Raw genomic sequence first — 16,007 nt, 5'->3', positions numbered from 1 at the left:
TGCTTACTGCATTGGGGCTAGCGCTATTCGCCGTAGATCGATTTGGCGATACTGCTACGAGACGAGAAAGAGGGGGGGTAAATAACGTATCTAGGTTGGTAGCTATAGATAAGGTGTCATTCACTGCACCATCTTGGCCATTGTATCTTGACCAGACACTCCTGTCCACTGCAGCCATTCAGACTTTTCGCCATGCCAGCCAGCAAAACTCCCACCGGCAAGACAAAGCTCTCGATCGAAGGCCTGGGAATTGTCGAAGGTCTCAGCTTCCCAAACAACGTTCATCAATTCTGCGGCATTCCCTACGCAACATTATCCAAGAGATGGACGCGCTCTCAATTGAACACCTCATGGCCAGGCAACTTCCACGATGGGACAAAGCTAGGGTAATACTACTACCAAAAAGGCTCAAATGCGCAATTATCACTGACAGTTTGCAGATCCAGCGCACCAAATCCACCCGAATACAACGGCCCTGAAGATCCTCTCGTCCCAGTTGCTATTGCGCTCCATTTTGGAGAACCAGTCGAAGATGAGCTCAGCTGTCTTGTCATGAATATCACGACGCCGACAACACATGCAAGCACAAAACTCCCAGTCATGGTCTATATCCACGGGGGCTCGTTCCTCTTCGGCGGTGCAAACAAGGGCGTTTTCGATTGCGTCAACTTTGTCACCCACGCCGCAAATCGTCACACGCCAATCGTCGCCGTCAACTTCAACTACCGTGTTGGCCTGGGAGGCTTTTTGGCTTCTTCTACAATCAAGGCTGACCTAAAACGCGACGGCTTTGAAGGCGTGGGTAACTTTGGCCTATACGATCAACAGGTTAGGTTGCCCTCCATTGGGTCAATCGTTACATCGCCTCCTTTGGCGGCGACTCAGGCAACGTCACCATCTACGGAGAGTCCGCCGGAGGCATGAGCGTGTCTCATCAGATAGCTGCAAAGAGCCCGGCGCCTTTCCATCGGGTCATCGCAATGTCTGGTCATCTGAACACCATCCCTACATGGACTTTAAGCCATCACGAGAAGCGCTACTGCGCACTCCTGAAATATCTCCACATTGATCCGGATTCTCCCTCGACACTTGATCAACTCCGCAACGTCCCCCAGGATGTTGTTTCCCGTGCGACGATTCATGTAGAAGGTATCTTCAACGCAACTGGTAATCCATGCGACGATGGCGTATTCCATGCGGTGACACCATCTTTTAACGCCATCTCCTCACCTGCTTCCTGGCTCAAAGGGTACATGGTTGGAGACACACTCGATGAAGGCATGATCTTCTACGAAAGCTTCTGCGAGGACAACTTCTCTACTATCCGAGCTGGAATAGCTTCACGGGTCGGCGTAGATGCCGCAGACACCATACTCGAGCTTTACGGAGTCACATCAGATTTGCCCAAGGACGAACTTGTTAAGCGCATGGAAGACATGGCCGGTGATGCGGCATTCAAGGCCCACAACTGGGTTGCAGCTCACCGATCAGACATACCCCAGACATTTGGGTACCACTTCGATCAAGCCTGCGCACATGAGAGTTCCTTCAAAGGGCTCGCATATCACGCCCTCGATCTGCTATACCTGTTCCTTAATTTTGATGAGCATATGACTCAGGGTCAGCGGGAGCTTGCGAGAACGATGGCCAACCACTTTATCGATTTTGCCCACGGTAAAGATCCCTGGCCCCGTGTCAGCAACGGTGCCTCTTGGATACGGTATGGCCAAAATGACATTCATAAAGTCGTGACCGAGGCTGAGGATGAAAGGGTCCGCAAGTACTCCCGAATGCAAAAGATCATGGATATGGGCATCTACCAAGAGTTTACGTTGGCGATAGATGACATTTCAGGCAAGAGACATCGAATGGGCACGTTCGAGTGGAAGCCTGATCAAGCAGGTTATGTAGCAAGGGACATGGAGGTTTTGGATGGCGTGCAGTATGATGTCCGGCCAGTTTTGGGGGGTGAGGTTAGAGCTGGAGAGACAGTTGCAGCTTAGCAGTGTATCCTTGATCAATGTTAAGAAAGACCCAACCCGGCATTACCGGCTCCTACACTTATCAACCTATTACCAATACAACTGTGAGTACAGTATGCTATTAAACTAGTATAAATGGAGTTCAATGTTTAACTCAGCTGCAAACTTTGTAGCCAGTGCAAGCTTCGCCGTCAGGCCTTGTCCCTTTCCCGTTTCCCACACATTGGTGACAATATCTAAAGCAACTCTCTCCGTACTACCATCTATCCGCTCTTGGCTATCTTCCATCAGATGCTGAAAGGCCAAGCGCGTTAGCCTTCGTTGCTGATAATTCTCGGCAAACAAGCCAGCAATGAACAGCGGGTAGAAAATGGCCCGAGCGAGGGGTTGCCGAAAGGTGAATGCCCCTGAATCGACTATTGCTTGGAGGGATGCAAAGATTTTCATGCGAACAACTTCAGATCGGGGCATTGGACTTGCAGCTGGAGGACTTGTGTTCTGGTCATTGCCCAGGAGTGCCCGATTGTGAAGAACGCCTGCAAATCGAAATGCTTCCCACAGATGGATCTGAATGAACTCTTCACCCAACTCACCCGCCCATCCCAGGAAACCCTCCTCCGCTTCAGGCGATCCTAGACCTGCAAATAGGTTGATCAACGAATACGGCAGGCCCGAAGTCTCCTCAATTCCAACCTGTCCTTTTGAGGCAACATGTAACTTCCATATCTCCATCGATCGAGTGATCCTGTTGAGTGTGAAGGACGGAATGTCTAGGAGAGCAATCACTTCAAGTAGATGGTCTTCTAGGAGAGATCGCTGAGCTGCGGTCAGGATGCCCCGGTGTTGAAGAACTCCATAAAGCCCCTTTAGGAGAGGCGTCCAGATGTATAGGGAGTTGATCTATAAATATTAGCATCAGGGTTCAATGTCTGCTTTAATAGACCACTTACACTAAGACTGCAGAGAAGAACTCCAGTTGCAAGTGTCGCATCCAGTTCCAGCTTCTCCGGCGTGTTCAAGTCGTCGAAGTAGTGTGATAGAGCAGACTGCATATATATCGGTGTCAAGCGTACCATCTCAGTATCCAGGCTTGCTTGATACGCGAGACAGACTTGTCTCAAAGAGACACAGCTATTACACAAAGGCAGGATATCCGATTTGAAAAGACCAGCCTGCCCATCTCTTCCAGTGAGGGTCTGGTAGCCTGTGGTGGAAACTGTCCACTCCGTTAGCTTCATTATGGCAGAGTAAAAGTAAACTCACAGTCCTGCATTAATCGGTTCGATACTTCATCGCTCGGCAAGTTCTCAGTGCTAGCTTGACCATTTGATCTGTATTGAAGATATAAGAGATCAAGCTGATCAGGCGAGGGAACCTGATACAAGTCTGATAGTTCCGCGCCAAGGTCAAGCGAAGGACCTTCATTTACTTGACGCCCAGATTGGCAAAGGTGTTGATGATACCGAAATACACCCAGAGCCAATTGCTTCACTAAAGGAGCGGGTCAAGGCATGGCGAAAAAGTCGTAAGGACAGTATTGGTAGGAACCTCATAACTACCTAGGTATCCCTGTTGTTTGATAACTAATATGGTTCATAGGCTGTGTGCTCGATGGTATACCCTCAGGAGATCAGTTGCAAGTACTAGCAGATTGCTATGGCCTGGACAAAGATGCCGAACTACGTTTCACTACCTATGATGTACGCTTGCATAGGAACTAATTTCAGGTTTGCCCTCTGCATCGATGGCTCTGTTTGTCTCTTAGAGTGCTCCCACTCTCCGAATCAAGATCCACCTCTTCAATCCAGACGACAAAATGCAAAGGGAACGGCGGTTCCTGGTCGCCAGTCCAAAATAAAGAAACGTTAGAGTGCTGGGAAGAGATATTCCAAAATAGTGCCGGTCCGATAAGGGGCCCCATTGTCGCAGCAGCGTTTCGTTTCCTACCGTTCGTGCTCAATTCTTGGTCCTTCCCGTCGAAGACCGGTCAGAGTTCCTATCCTGGTTGTTCGAGGGTGCTTTATCTTATTATATTTCTACGCCTTTAAGCACAGAAACCACTATATCAAGATACATCGCAAACCAAGTTTCAGACATCATATACGACTGTGACTAGCTAAGCGCAAATACCGAACTGGTTGATGCCCAATATACCCTTTATACGAGAAAAGGTTTACCATGGTCTGTGGAAGAAGTATCTTTATTGGTGAAGCTTAGGGAAGAACAGAGCGCTACTTCCACGTCACCGCACCGCTATATATTTCTGTCGGCATTAATAATTTCTGCTATTACCGCACCGACTGCACCTTGCTATGTGGCGATGATTCTCATGGTGCCATCTTCCTACTCCGGCTATGCTGTCGCTCTCGGCTGGAATATAACGGAAAATGTGTTATATGTGTGCCTCGACTTTACCATGTATAACATGCGATGCAGACCTAATTTCATCACAACCACCTTTTAAGCTACTGAACTCAAGCATATTTCACCCTCTCATCAGTCCATCCAGGCCTCAAATCCTTAGTATCCCACGAAGCAACATCCAACGAACTATCAGCCAGATAATTCACCCGCCAGTCAATCCCAATACTAGCCCCCTCCTCACTTTGCGCCCAAACCGCCACACCAATCGTATTCTCCCCCTTGTAATCCAGAATTCCCACAGGAACAGGATAAACAACCTGATTCCCAATATAAGGATTATACCTTCCATACTGGTACCCATTAACAAACAACTGAGCCCGATACTTCGTCGTCGCCCCAGCGGGCGTAGAAAGAACAAAGGAAATAGACACATCAGTGTGCGCAGGAATATCGAGGGGACAGGTAGTACGGAAGAAGCGAACCGTTGCGCCCTCGAAGCTAAGCACAGACGTTGTGGAATCCATAGTAGATCCCTCTTCTCCCCAGGCTGAGTCGTCAAAGCCGGGTAGATGCCATCCAACGCGCTCGGCGAATAGTCCGTCTTCGTTGTACACGCCGCGCACGGGGTCCAGATCTGACTCCCCGCCCGCGGTCCCGGCTAGACGCCAGTGCGTGAAGCCGGAATCCGAGCCGAGAAGTTTTGCATCCATGATGCCGCGCGGGTTGAGGGCGCCGGTTGTTTGGTCGTGGCCTGTGTCGTCGTGGACGATTAGGAGGACGTTTGGTGTGTCGGTGTGTAGGGTTGCGTCTGTGAATGACAGGGAGAGGTTTGCTTGGGATGTGGTTGCGTTGCCGAGGTGGGAGGCGAGGAATTCGCCGTTCAGCCAGGCGGACCAGCCGCTGTAAAGTACTTGGTCAGTATTATATCGGGTTGATGTGGTTGGTTGTGGAACTTACAATGCAGATCCTCCTTGGACGTTGATGAAGGCTCCTGTCGCAGTTCCGTTGAAGTATCCGCGCCACAGACGGACGCCGTTGTGGAAGCCGTATTGGTCGGCGTAGAGGACGGGTAGACTTGTCGGCGTCCTTGGATTTGGAGTCGTCATGTGGTTGGCATCTGCGAAGATCAGCTACTTTTTCTCGTGTGGTGCTTGTCCACTATATCAGTAACTTACCAACCCACGCCGCACCAGAATCATCATAATCTGTGAACCGCTCTGGCAGACTGTCCTTAGATTTCCATGAAGTCAAAGCCGGCAGCTTGATAGATTTCGGGGCATCGAGTGAGCCCTTGAGGCTGCCGTACTCGGTCGAATGGGTGTCAACCTTCTTTCCATTCCAGGTCACAGACTTGACACCCTTTGGCGCAAAGATGTCCAGTGTTGTTGCATTCACGACATCGCCGGTTATCGCCAGCTTGGAGCCTGACAGCTTAGCATCGCGGACGAGATACGGGCCCTGGATGAGAACTGCAACGATAGTTAGTCTTTTGAGCATGAGGGCATGATAAAGAGAACGTACCACTCTCTGTCTCCGGCACGAATGGATCATTTGTGAGTGCAGGAGCCCAGAAGTCATACGCCGACGTTCTATCAAGCAAGATAACTCTAACACCGTCGTCAAATTCTAGAACAGTCATGCCGGCGGATTGCGTGAACGATGTCGTCAGACCGCCATGTTCTTTGATGAACTTGACCTGCGAACATCCCTGGCATTTCTTGGTAGAACCCTTCTTGGCTCCCTTGATAGAGAACTCGCCCGACTCACCAGTCGGAACCCAGAGAACCAGTGTAGGCTTTTTATCAAAGACAGCATACGTGAGAACCTCGGCTGTGGAGTACAGCAGACTCTTCAAGCCGAAGGTGAAGTCCGTCACGATAATCTTCGACTGATGCCCATTCAAGCGAATAGTGCTGGCGTATTTAGGGACAGCCAGGACACCTGCCGAGGTATTAACCTTCAAATGGAACGGCTCGTTCGTCGAGATGGAAGTGTTCGAGTGGAAAGTAGCATAGAACGCAGAATTCGTCTCCGGATTCCGGAGCTCATAAGCCCTCACAGCGGGGTTATCAGTGTACTGCGTTCCATTACCCATCAACTCGGTCATGGTTAGATCCTTCGCAGAGCGAGTGAACAATGCCAGCAACTTGGTCTCATGGTATTTCGACCAGATAGACCGGTCCTCTGAGATCGGTGCCGAGTAGTCGTAACTGGAAGCCGTGACCGGCGCAGCCATAGCACCGGGGTTTTGACCACCAAACATCATGTACAAGGACATTGCTGTCACGCGCTGGCCAATGTTCCAGCGGTAGAATAAGTTGGCAAAGTCGTCGCCGATATCACCGGGACAGCCGCCTTCAGGTCCTCCCCAGGGGTTGTACGAGCCGCCCTGGAACTCGGGCATGAAAGCGGGCATACTGGGCTGGGATTCTTGGAAGTAATCGTGGTATTCCAGGACCTGGAAGGGCACGTATGCGCCATTGGTGGAGGTGCACTGGCTGATATCGCAAGTCCAACACTGACAAACAAAGTAATTAGTATTTGTCTCTCTTCCCTTGTTACACCGTCTTCTCTTCAACGGATAGACGTAAAGGCACCTACCGAAGGGTAGGAGTCCAAACCAGCAACATCGACATTCCCACCCGCATCAGACCAATCCTTTCCCCATGAGTGCGTTTTCATATTAGGATCATTTACGGTCAACGGCAGGGTAATACCATTGTCACGAGCATTGGCCTTGAGCAGCTCCATATAAGCAATGGCCGTTTCATTCGGCACACGCAGGGTAGGATCACCCAGCCACTGATTCCCGTACTCATTCTCTATCTGATAAACGATGGAGTAATGGCCATCAGTCACCTGGTAGCGACTAGTGATCTCCGTGACTTCGGTAAAGTACGGCGTCCAAGCATTTGTATACCGGGTATCGTCATTGCGGAGGGTGCCGTAGTCACCCGTAGTCACCCACAACGGGAAGCCGCCAGCATTGGCTTCAGCGTTGACGTACGGGCCAGGCCGGACGATGATGTACATGCCCAATTCCTTGGCGAGCTCGAAGATTGGGGTGATATCGCGGGCGCCGGTTGTGAAGTCCACCGTTGCGTTATTGGGTGCGTGGTATGCCCAGCTGGAGTAGAAGGCGAAGGCTGTAAAGCCGGCTGCTTTGATTTTCTCGAGGATGTCGCGCCATAGTGCTGGGACGGGGATGCGCCAGTAGTGGAATTCGCCGGAGAAGATGAAAATGCGTTGGCCGTTTATTTGGAAGCTGTAGTGGTCCCATTGCACAACCGTGTTTAGGCCGTTATCTTGCAGTGGCCATTGCGTGACGGCTTGATCTTCTGCTTTGGATGAGACTCCGAGACAAGCTAGGAGGACTAGCAGGCAAGTGAGGATGCGCGTCATTTTGGGTCGTGGACCGCACTCTGACTACGCGAATGCTTTGCAGCATTCCCGGGGTGGCCATGATCAATTTATGTTTCTCAATCACTGAATTTAGAGTGAATGCGGCGTATACGGGGTTCAAGCATCGGCTGTTAATTTTCCCTTTTCGGGGTGGATTTGTGGTATCTCCGGTGCTTGGCCGGGGGTTTTTCCTCCATTCATGTTGGGGGAATTATTCGAGATGTGGACAGACTCTTGGAGATAACACCATCTTCTCATTAGACAATAAACAGGTCAACGGCGATAAAATATACAAAGTAATATATGTTCAGAGAGCAAAAAAGGCCGAGAATACAAAGACGCTATAAAATCAAATCCACTGCCTCAAGTCACCCCTGGTGTATGTATATAACTCGGATAGCCGAGGCCAAGACCCCGAGAGGAAATATTCCGGAGGGCATTTCCCCCGGATATCCCCCATAGCCCGAATGCGGGCCAACAATGAGTGATATATTTGCCAGGAAGTCCCGAACGAGTGAAACACAAGCTATCGAATATCATAGCCGAGCATCTAATCATTTTTTAAAACCCCAAAACTCCAAATTCATGCGGTATAGGAATACTCCACTTCCAAGATTGCATTTAGGCATTGTTATCCAATACCCCAAATGGGTTCTCGCCCTTCGTGTTCGGGCTGGAGGAAGACTCCTTCTCGGCCTTTTGCTTCTTAGCTCCCTTCTTGGTGGGGACCTTAGCAAACCCCTCTTCAGACTCCGACCGATTGACCGAGGCCGAGGCAGACTTGGCCTTGGAAGCAGCAGCCGAGCGGGTGCGGACTGGGGAGGCAGGGGTGGCGGCCTTCTCGGCGATCTTCTGAGCCTGAGCCTTGATGACCTCATCATCGGTAGTAACCTCGCTGTTTTCGCCCTCAATGGCAGCCTTGCGGATTTCACGGCTCAGACTCTTCAGAGCATCCATGCCGGCCTTCTCAGCGGCCTCCATGTGCGTGGGCTGCTTCACTCCTGGGTCCTTGCGGTTCAGGTAGGAGCGGACGAAGAAGCGCGCGAAGAGGTAGGTGAGGGGAAGGAGGTAGGAGACGTTCAGCCAGATGGCGAATGCCTGTCCGGTGGTGTCCGCACAGGTCACCATCTGCTGGGAGTAGCCGGATTGCTGGACAGGGGCGGCGGTGAAAGAAGTGCCTACGTTCTCGGCAAGTCCTTCTGCGCCCGCAGCGCGGAATGCCAGCTTCTTCAACCAGGAGATCGAACCAGCCTCGGCGGTGGCAGAGGCGGCGGCGGAAGCGGCGTTGGTCAGCTGCTCCAGCGCGGCGCTACCGGACGGGTAGGGGATAGTGTAGTGGACAAATAGGTAGGCGGCGGCCATGTTGGTTCCGAAGACGAACTGGGTGATCTGCATGGTGGTCAAGCTGCGCTTGATAGCGTTGGGGACGCGAATGCGGAGAGCCGTGAGGGTGTAGTAGGTGTACTAACGCAAGGAAAAAGGTTAGCAACTTCGCTTACCAAATTAAAAGCAATGCGATTGTCCGACTTACCATCATGGCGTGAATGGCAGAGTTAACCAGGCAGAAGATCCAAATCGGAGCTGCCATATAGCGGATACCAGCCCACATGCACATCATAGCTCCTGCGTGGTGGTAGGTCTGTAGGGTGGAGCTCTTCTTTCCCTTAGCCAGAATGATCACGGTGTCCACAACCTCGTAGAACTTGGACAGATAGAAGAACCAGCCGAAGTAAGCCAATCCCTGGTTCCATAGACGGCCGACATCCGTGGGGTCTGGCATGCCGTTGGTGAGGTGGAAGGCAGGGTTGGGAATCGACCACTCGTCAGTAATGGGGCTGTATGTAGCGGCATTGCCATAACCGCGGGGTCCATTGATCTTGCACAGAGAGTCCACAACTCCAACTAGTCCGTTGCGATCGTCCGTATCCGGGAAAGAGCTCCGGAATGCCAGGAACATGCCCACGAAGGTCCATGCGGAGTACACGGCTAGGAACACATTGTGGAGAACGACGAACAGCTTGAACAGACGGGTGTTGCTGAACGCATATGGCTTATACCCGCGGCTCTTGTTGATGCGGTTGATCAGAACGACAGTGATCGCATAGACACAGGCGATTGTGATTGGTAGCCGGACGTCCAAAACCTGGTTATAGAGATCGTTCGGGATGTTGAAGGGCTGCTTCCATGTCGGAGTGTCAACATGAGGCGCGGGGATGGTCACTGGAAGCTCCCGAGGAGGGAAGGCGAGGAGAGAGGCGGGAGGGAAGGCGATGCGAACAGTCGCCTCGCCGAACTCGGTAGGCACGTTGATATCGTGCATGGTTATCGCCACGCAGAAGCGTCAATTCAACGCGTCAACTGGGCAAAAGTGATATAGAAAATGATATACAAGAGATAAGTGATTTTAAAGAAGAATAAGGAAAAGCAAAAAAAAAAAAAGAAAAAGAAAGAAAAGAAACGGTTGAAGTGTTGAAGTCCAGTGGATCCACCAGATAAACTGCCCTTTAAATTTCTCAACAAGGGCAATGACCGACGATCTCGATCCGCCCGCGTTTAGTTTGTTGGGAATTCCAAGGCTTGGCCATCAAACGTGCCGAGGTTAGTATCGCCACTTGCCTATAAGAGTTACATCTTTGAATGTTGTACGGAGTACTTCATATGTACATGTATGGAATAGACATGTAATAGTGAATCAATTCTGTCTCTCAATCCACATGCAGGAATTGATCTTCGAATATTCCAGCTGGTGGGCGATACTGTAATCGATTTACCTTATAATTAGGATAATTCTTTCAATGCTCTTTTTTTAAAAAGAAGCTAACCGAGAGCTCCGGACTGGTTGTAACATCTGGACACCTCCAGTGTATGCCGTAATTTGCCCTGCAAAGCCCTGCGCAGCCTTGTCTCGGGAGAGCTGGGGAAAAACCTGCTGAGTCAGCTGGGCAAAGTTCGCTGTTCCCCGGAACATTCCAAGGTTGTCACCCAAGGTTTGACCGTGGAAAGTTAAACCGACCGAAAGCTTGGAAGCTCGGAACCTTCCAAAGTTGGAACCTTGGAAGGGATGTGGTGACCTCAGACACTTAGCTATCACTGATCAGCTTCTTGTTGGGGTATTTGAACTAATAACTGTCCCAACAACTCGATATGAAATCGGATATCAAACAGCCGAGTAGGATCACATGCAGCCTCGGTCTTACTGTATATTCAACGTTGAATATGCGTAACCCAAGCATGAGTATAAGACTCACCAGCATAGACAGGGACTATGATGTACAACTATTGCACACCGTACAGGGTAGGTAGATCTGCACATATCGTCATCATGACTAAATTGTTCGATTTCCATCCTGTTTATGTTGTAAAAGAAAAACACGCATCGACGCCAGGAATGCACAACCTACACATATACACGGCTAAAAGTACAGTTCTTAGCGGGGCTTGGTGTTATGGGGAACTGGAGGAGGCCCCAGAGGTGATGGTGACGAAGCGTCAACAGGGGACGCCCGAAATTCAGCCCGCTTGGGTGGAGGTGGGGGAGGGGCCTTCTTGCGTTGGGCTTGAGCCTGGATATCGGGCTCTGTGGGTGACCCCGCTGCAGAGTTCGACTGGGTCATGGAGACGGGACGAGAAGGTGGGCGTGGAACCCGCTTGTTGGCTTCGGCGGAGAACTTACGGTCCTCCACAAATGTGTTAAAGCGTGATGTAACCCCACCCCACTTCTCTTTACCCATATCGATCTTGTCGGCATGGCGTTCACGGAAATCTTGCACAGACGATGTGCCCCGCGCAGGCTCCGCCGGTTCCAAGTTCATACTAGTAGAAGTATTCGACGCGGGCCGGGCCGGTGGGCTAGGCGCTGCTGGAGAAGAGCCAGTGAACCGTGATGCGTAACCGCTCAACTTCTGTCTCCCTGAATCGATTGAGTCCGCGTGACGTTCACGGAAATCACCGTATTTCTGTTTTCCGGAGTCGATGGTATCTGCGTGGCGCTCGCGGAAGTCGCCATATTTCTGTTTGCCGGAATCGATGGTATCTGCATGACGCTCGCGGAAGTCGCCATATTTCTGCTTTCCCGAATCGATGGTATCTGCATGACGCTCACGGAAATCACCGTACTTCTGTTTCCCCGAATCAATGGTACCTGCATGGCGCTCGCGGAAATTCTGGACAGAAGACGTGCTGCTCGCGGAGTGCGGCTCAATGTTCGCCGAGGCCTGAGTAGGCCGGGTAGGTACTGATGGAGAATCCGAGGTGCCCATCTGGGAGAAGCGCGACTGCAACTCATTGACAGGCGTATGTGCAGGTGACGACGATTTCTCCTGGCCAATCCCAAAGCCAGGAACGGAGACACCCGCGTTTGCTAGGCGGGACGTAGCATCTTGGTTGATATAATCGTGGGAGAGTACCGGGGCAGGGGAATAAGCGGGGGGCGGGTCGGAGACCGGGGATCCATTGCGAGCAGGAAGTCGTGGCGGGGGCTTTGGTGGCTTTGACTTTGAGATTGAGCTTGTTGAGGCGGAACTCGCAGAGTCCAGTCGTCGGACCGGTGGAGGAGGGAGATTGTCTGTAGAAAGCCCGCTTGTGTTGACGCGATACGGGACCGGAGGCGGGGCGGGCTTTTGGAACTGTTCCTCCTCTGCTTCGGCTACCTCCTGTCGATGGGGGTCCTGGATGTTGGCCTGATTTGGCGCAGCAGCTGCTCCATGGTACTTGGTATGTTTGGGAGGAGGCCCAAAGGCAGACGGGTCTTTCAAGGCTGACAATGGTTGTGAGACATGATTTGAGCGGTCGGAGTTGGACTCATTGCCCTTTCCCATCCAGCCAGCCTAAAAGTGAGAGAAAGTTAATATCGATGGCGTAGTCGTGGATACACGAAGAGTTAGCTTACCACTTGGCCCCTAAGACCCCCTTGAGATGATGAGCCCTGTCCAGAGCTGGAAGAGGAACCCTCTTTGCCCTTTCCCATCCACCCAGCCTAATAGCAAGTCAGCATCAATGGCCGCCCGAGTCGTCCGCAGGAGCGAGAGATGAGTGAGCTTACTACTTGGTTAATGCCTTTGAAATCACCACGCCAGCTCTCCTTCCCACCTTCCTTGCCTTCAGGATGCCAGCCGCCTTTGATAGTATTGCGTAACCCACTCATGTTGTTGCAGACCTTGGGAGTGCGGGGATGCAGATGCTAAGTGGTTGGGGAGCTGTGACGACAATAGTCCCCACTTTGTCACGTGTAAATTGTACCTACATATGTAGTAATTGATTTACATGCATGACCCCAGGCCCCGGATTGGGGTAGTCTACTACATACCTAGGTACGTAAGTGGGGTACCGTAAGCGCGCTCCCTATACTGTACGGCATTGATGAATATATTTGATCATTGAACATTCCGAGAGGAACAATTCTGTTAACAGCTGTTTTCACGTGCTTCAAGTCATCCATGGATTTGATTGTCAACCAAGTAGGCGGTCTAAACAGATTCTGCCAACCTCTTACCAAAAGTGAAGGCGGTATAATTCTGCCAAAACAGGGGGGTTATAATGAACTTTAAGGGTAGTCTATTCGCCCTTCGGGGCATATGGTCAACTGAAAATATACAGAGAAGATTAGCATGGCCCCTGCACTAAGGATGACACGCATAATCAAAGAGAAGCTACCTATTTTTTTGTCCTTTACAGATCCAAAATTGAGTTTATATGGTGTGGGTCCAAATACGGCATATAATTGGGTCTACGGGATTTGGAGATCACGTGAAGTGCATATTCATTGGTCAGGGTTCGAAACGCGGGTCCCGCGATTTTGGAATTATTTGGAAGGCGGTCTAGCGGCAGAATATGCAGTGGATATTCATTCCTGTGACATCACCCGTTGCTCGTTACCTCGGTTATGTATACACCTACTAAGTACAACAATGTTAGTTCATCCACGAAGCCGAATCTGTCGTGAATAGGAATGGAAGGTATCTTGGTTTCAAGCTACCCGAGCCACACTTCACAGGCCCAGGATTCGCCTACGGATATGAGAATTTGAGAAACATCCAGGAAGTTGACACCCAAAATGCCTTGAAAGAACTGCAAAGTGAAGGGTGGCTGATTCCCCACACTGCCTAATGGGCAATTGTAGTTTGGCATGTGGTAAAAAAAGTCTATGCTAGGAAGTGGCTAAGTGGCCTTCAGGATGGGGAATTGACTGGGTAGGAAAAGATAATCTAAGAATCTATTAGTTAAGTAAATGTATTTACATAGTTGGAAAATAACAAGCGGGATCGGAATCGACGAAACAAAATTAGTCAAGACTTTCTTGGAGAAATCGTCGAGTAAGATCATTCTCAATCCATTGCTCAATTAGCCCAACGCTGTCGCCGACAAGGTGGTCGTAGTTTGCACCCTGTGGGATAAACATAGACTGATGCGCCACGACTTCGTCCATGCCCTCCATTAATATCGGTTCCCAATGTGAGTTATCGTTGTGCTTCCAATGATGTGACGGTAAGAGGATGAATTTGCGAAGGTGTTGTTTATTAGGGTCTGAGGACTCCGTGGTCGTGATGGAGCTGTTCTCGGTTGAGAGGGAAATACTTCCTGAGAGAGACTGGTTCTCTATTTGGTCGGTTGAGGGTGAGGGAAACGGTGCTGGACTTGTATGATCCGCCGGCGGACTATCCTGGTCATCGTTGGCCGTTTGGTCTGACAGGGAAGAATGAGAAGTGGTGGACTTCAAGTGATTTCCCTTTATTGTCATGTTGACCATGGAGGTGGTTACTTCAGTTTCTTCGGAAATACTTGGCGTATCTGAGTATTCGTGCGAATGAATTTTCGCTGCATATCCATCCCGATCAATTTCGACCTCCCTTGTGTACTCTTTGTCTTCCTTTGCAGACTTCTTGGCCTCCTTCTTCGCTTTCTTTTCAGCTTCCTTTATAGCCTTCTCGGCTTTCTTCTCGGCTTTCGTCTTGGACTTCCGTGGCTTGCGACCAGTGCTCGTGGTATAGTAATTGACAAAACGTACTCTCCAGGGACTGGACTCAGCAGCTTCCAGCTCCATCAAGTGCCGGTACCGCCGACGAAGCTCAGAGTAATCATTGACACAACCAGCAAATTTGAAAGGCGATACAACGCGATTGAAGATAGATCGTGAGAGATTGTCGGTATTTTTGTTGACAAAATGCATCATCCCATTGAGAAAGCCACGATCAACCAGACGCACATCATTCATAAATGGTGGGTCAAAGTTGGGATTGAAAGGGGCGGGTTTGAAGGCTGATCCCAAGTCCAGAGATTCTTGTTCTGTCGCAAGGTTCTCTTCATCTTCCGGGTCCTTTTTGGGTATTAAGCCCATGGTCCCTGTTGCGATTACGCGGGGATGGATACCCAGAAAAGGGACATCGAATCCCGCCACACCCAAAATTCGATGCTTTGGTTTCCCGTCTTGTTGTAAGCGTGCAACGTCTGCAGCTAGGATTCCGCCGAGACTATGTCCCAGCAAGATAACATCGAGATCATCTGCCTCATGCGGTGATAGCCTGCAAGTTTACACATTAGCATATGTGGCTAGTTAACAATGTAGGAAAAACAGCCTTCCTACGGCGTAATCACATACCAGGCACTGAATTGATCCACAGCTATTTGCATCTCGCCTTGAGACTTGTATCTGGGATACATGCGGGTGTAAACCACATGAGACTCAGCCAACGAGACCGTTAACAGATCATGAACATGTAGTGGAAGGTCAAGGAAGCTAGCTTCTGATCCCATGAAGCCATGGATATAAATCAGTAATAGCCTGCGCTTTTCTGTGGTCTGATATCTTCCGGGGCGAGGCAGAGACAGGGTGGAATGAGAGCCATCGGTGCAAGTACGAATATTCCCCTCCATCTCTATCTCCGTCGCCAAATGAGGCAGGCAAGAGAGAGGCTGAGATAGGAAAACGAAAAACAGAATTCCCTCCTTGGGTATTCCCAGCCTTAGAACCTTCTAAGGTTGAAATGCGGGGGGCTTCCAAGGTTCAAATTGCCACGGAAGCTTACTAAGTCAAGCAGTTGGCCGGGGTGGAGGAATCATGCTGATGTCCACATGAATTAGCGCTAGAGAAAAATATCGAAGAGTACAAGTTCTTTTTCAGATTTTCCATGTCTTTCTCGTTGTCTCGGGTATTAAAACATCTGCTGCCTATGTACCGACATAGGTTGGCCTCGTACTCGTATTTGTTAACCGTCTAAGCCACAGCAACGCATCCATGGATTGTACAAACAAGCTTAATCTTTA

The 16,007-nt window shown here is 50.4% G+C and overlaps 6 protein-coding genes across 6 annotated transcripts; 1 reads left to right on the top strand and 5 right to left on the bottom strand.

The window, feature by feature from the left end:
• Window positions 1-192: 192 nt before the first annotated feature.
• N7489_005641 (uncharacterized protein) lies at window positions 193-2,003 on the top strand (the record flags this gene model as incomplete). The annotated part of the gene is made up of 3 exons (XM_056711393.1): window positions 193-386; window positions 441-802; window positions 886-2,003. 3 exons carry the CDS (start codon window positions 193-195, stop codon window positions 2,001-2,003), a joined length of 1,674 nt encoding a protein of 557 aa, XP_056569814.1.
• Window positions 2,004-2,108: 105 nt separating this feature from the next.
• On the bottom strand, window positions 2,109-3,220 carry N7489_005640 (uncharacterized protein; the record flags this gene model as incomplete). Its single annotated transcript, XM_056711392.1, has 2 exons — window positions 2,109-2,882; window positions 2,933-3,220. 2 exons carry the CDS (start codon window positions 3,218-3,220, stop codon window positions 2,109-2,111), a joined length of 1,062 nt encoding a protein of 353 aa, XP_056569813.1.
• A 1,236-nt stretch (window positions 3,221-4,456) lies between these two features.
• N7489_005639 (glycoside hydrolase family 35 protein) lies at window positions 4,457-7,748 on the bottom strand (the record flags this gene model as incomplete). Its single annotated transcript, XM_056711391.1, has 5 exons — window positions 4,457-5,246; window positions 5,304-5,463; window positions 5,522-5,815; window positions 5,868-6,864; window positions 6,948-7,748. The coding sequence occupies 5 exons, from the start codon at window positions 7,746-7,748 to the stop codon at window positions 4,457-4,459; spliced, it is 3,042 nt and encodes a 1,013-aa protein (XP_056569812.1).
• A 621-nt stretch (window positions 7,749-8,369) lies between these two features.
• N7489_005638 (elongation of very long chain fatty acids protein) lies at window positions 8,370-10,068 on the bottom strand (the record flags this gene model as incomplete). The annotated part of the gene is made up of 2 exons (XM_056711390.1): window positions 8,370-9,212; window positions 9,280-10,068. The coding sequence occupies 2 exons, from the start codon at window positions 10,066-10,068 to the stop codon at window positions 8,370-8,372; spliced, it is 1,632 nt and encodes a 543-aa protein (XP_056569811.1).
• A 1,108-nt stretch (window positions 10,069-11,176) lies between these two features.
• Window positions 11,177-12,891, bottom strand: N7489_005637 (uncharacterized protein; the record flags this gene model as incomplete). The annotated part of the gene is made up of 3 exons (XM_056711389.1): window positions 11,177-12,574; window positions 12,637-12,723; window positions 12,790-12,891. 3 exons carry the CDS (start codon window positions 12,889-12,891, stop codon window positions 11,177-11,179), a joined length of 1,587 nt encoding a protein of 528 aa, XP_056569810.1.
• Window positions 12,892-14,028: 1,137 nt separating this feature from the next.
• Window positions 14,029-15,617, bottom strand: N7489_005636 (uncharacterized protein; the record flags this gene model as incomplete). The annotated part of the gene is made up of 2 exons (XM_056711388.1): window positions 14,029-15,265; window positions 15,343-15,617. 2 exons carry the CDS (start codon window positions 15,615-15,617, stop codon window positions 14,029-14,031), a joined length of 1,512 nt encoding a protein of 503 aa, XP_056569809.1.
• Window positions 15,618-16,007: the final 390 nt, after the last annotated feature.

Source organism: Penicillium chrysogenum (assembly GCF_028827035.1).
Source record: "Penicillium chrysogenum strain IBT 35668 chromosome Unknown utg000002l_segment0_segment0, whole genome shotgun sequence".
Taxonomy (NCBI): domain Eukaryota; kingdom Fungi; phylum Ascomycota; class Eurotiomycetes; order Eurotiales; family Aspergillaceae; genus Penicillium; species Penicillium chrysogenum.
This window is presented reverse-complemented; position numbering and strand designations above follow the sequence as displayed.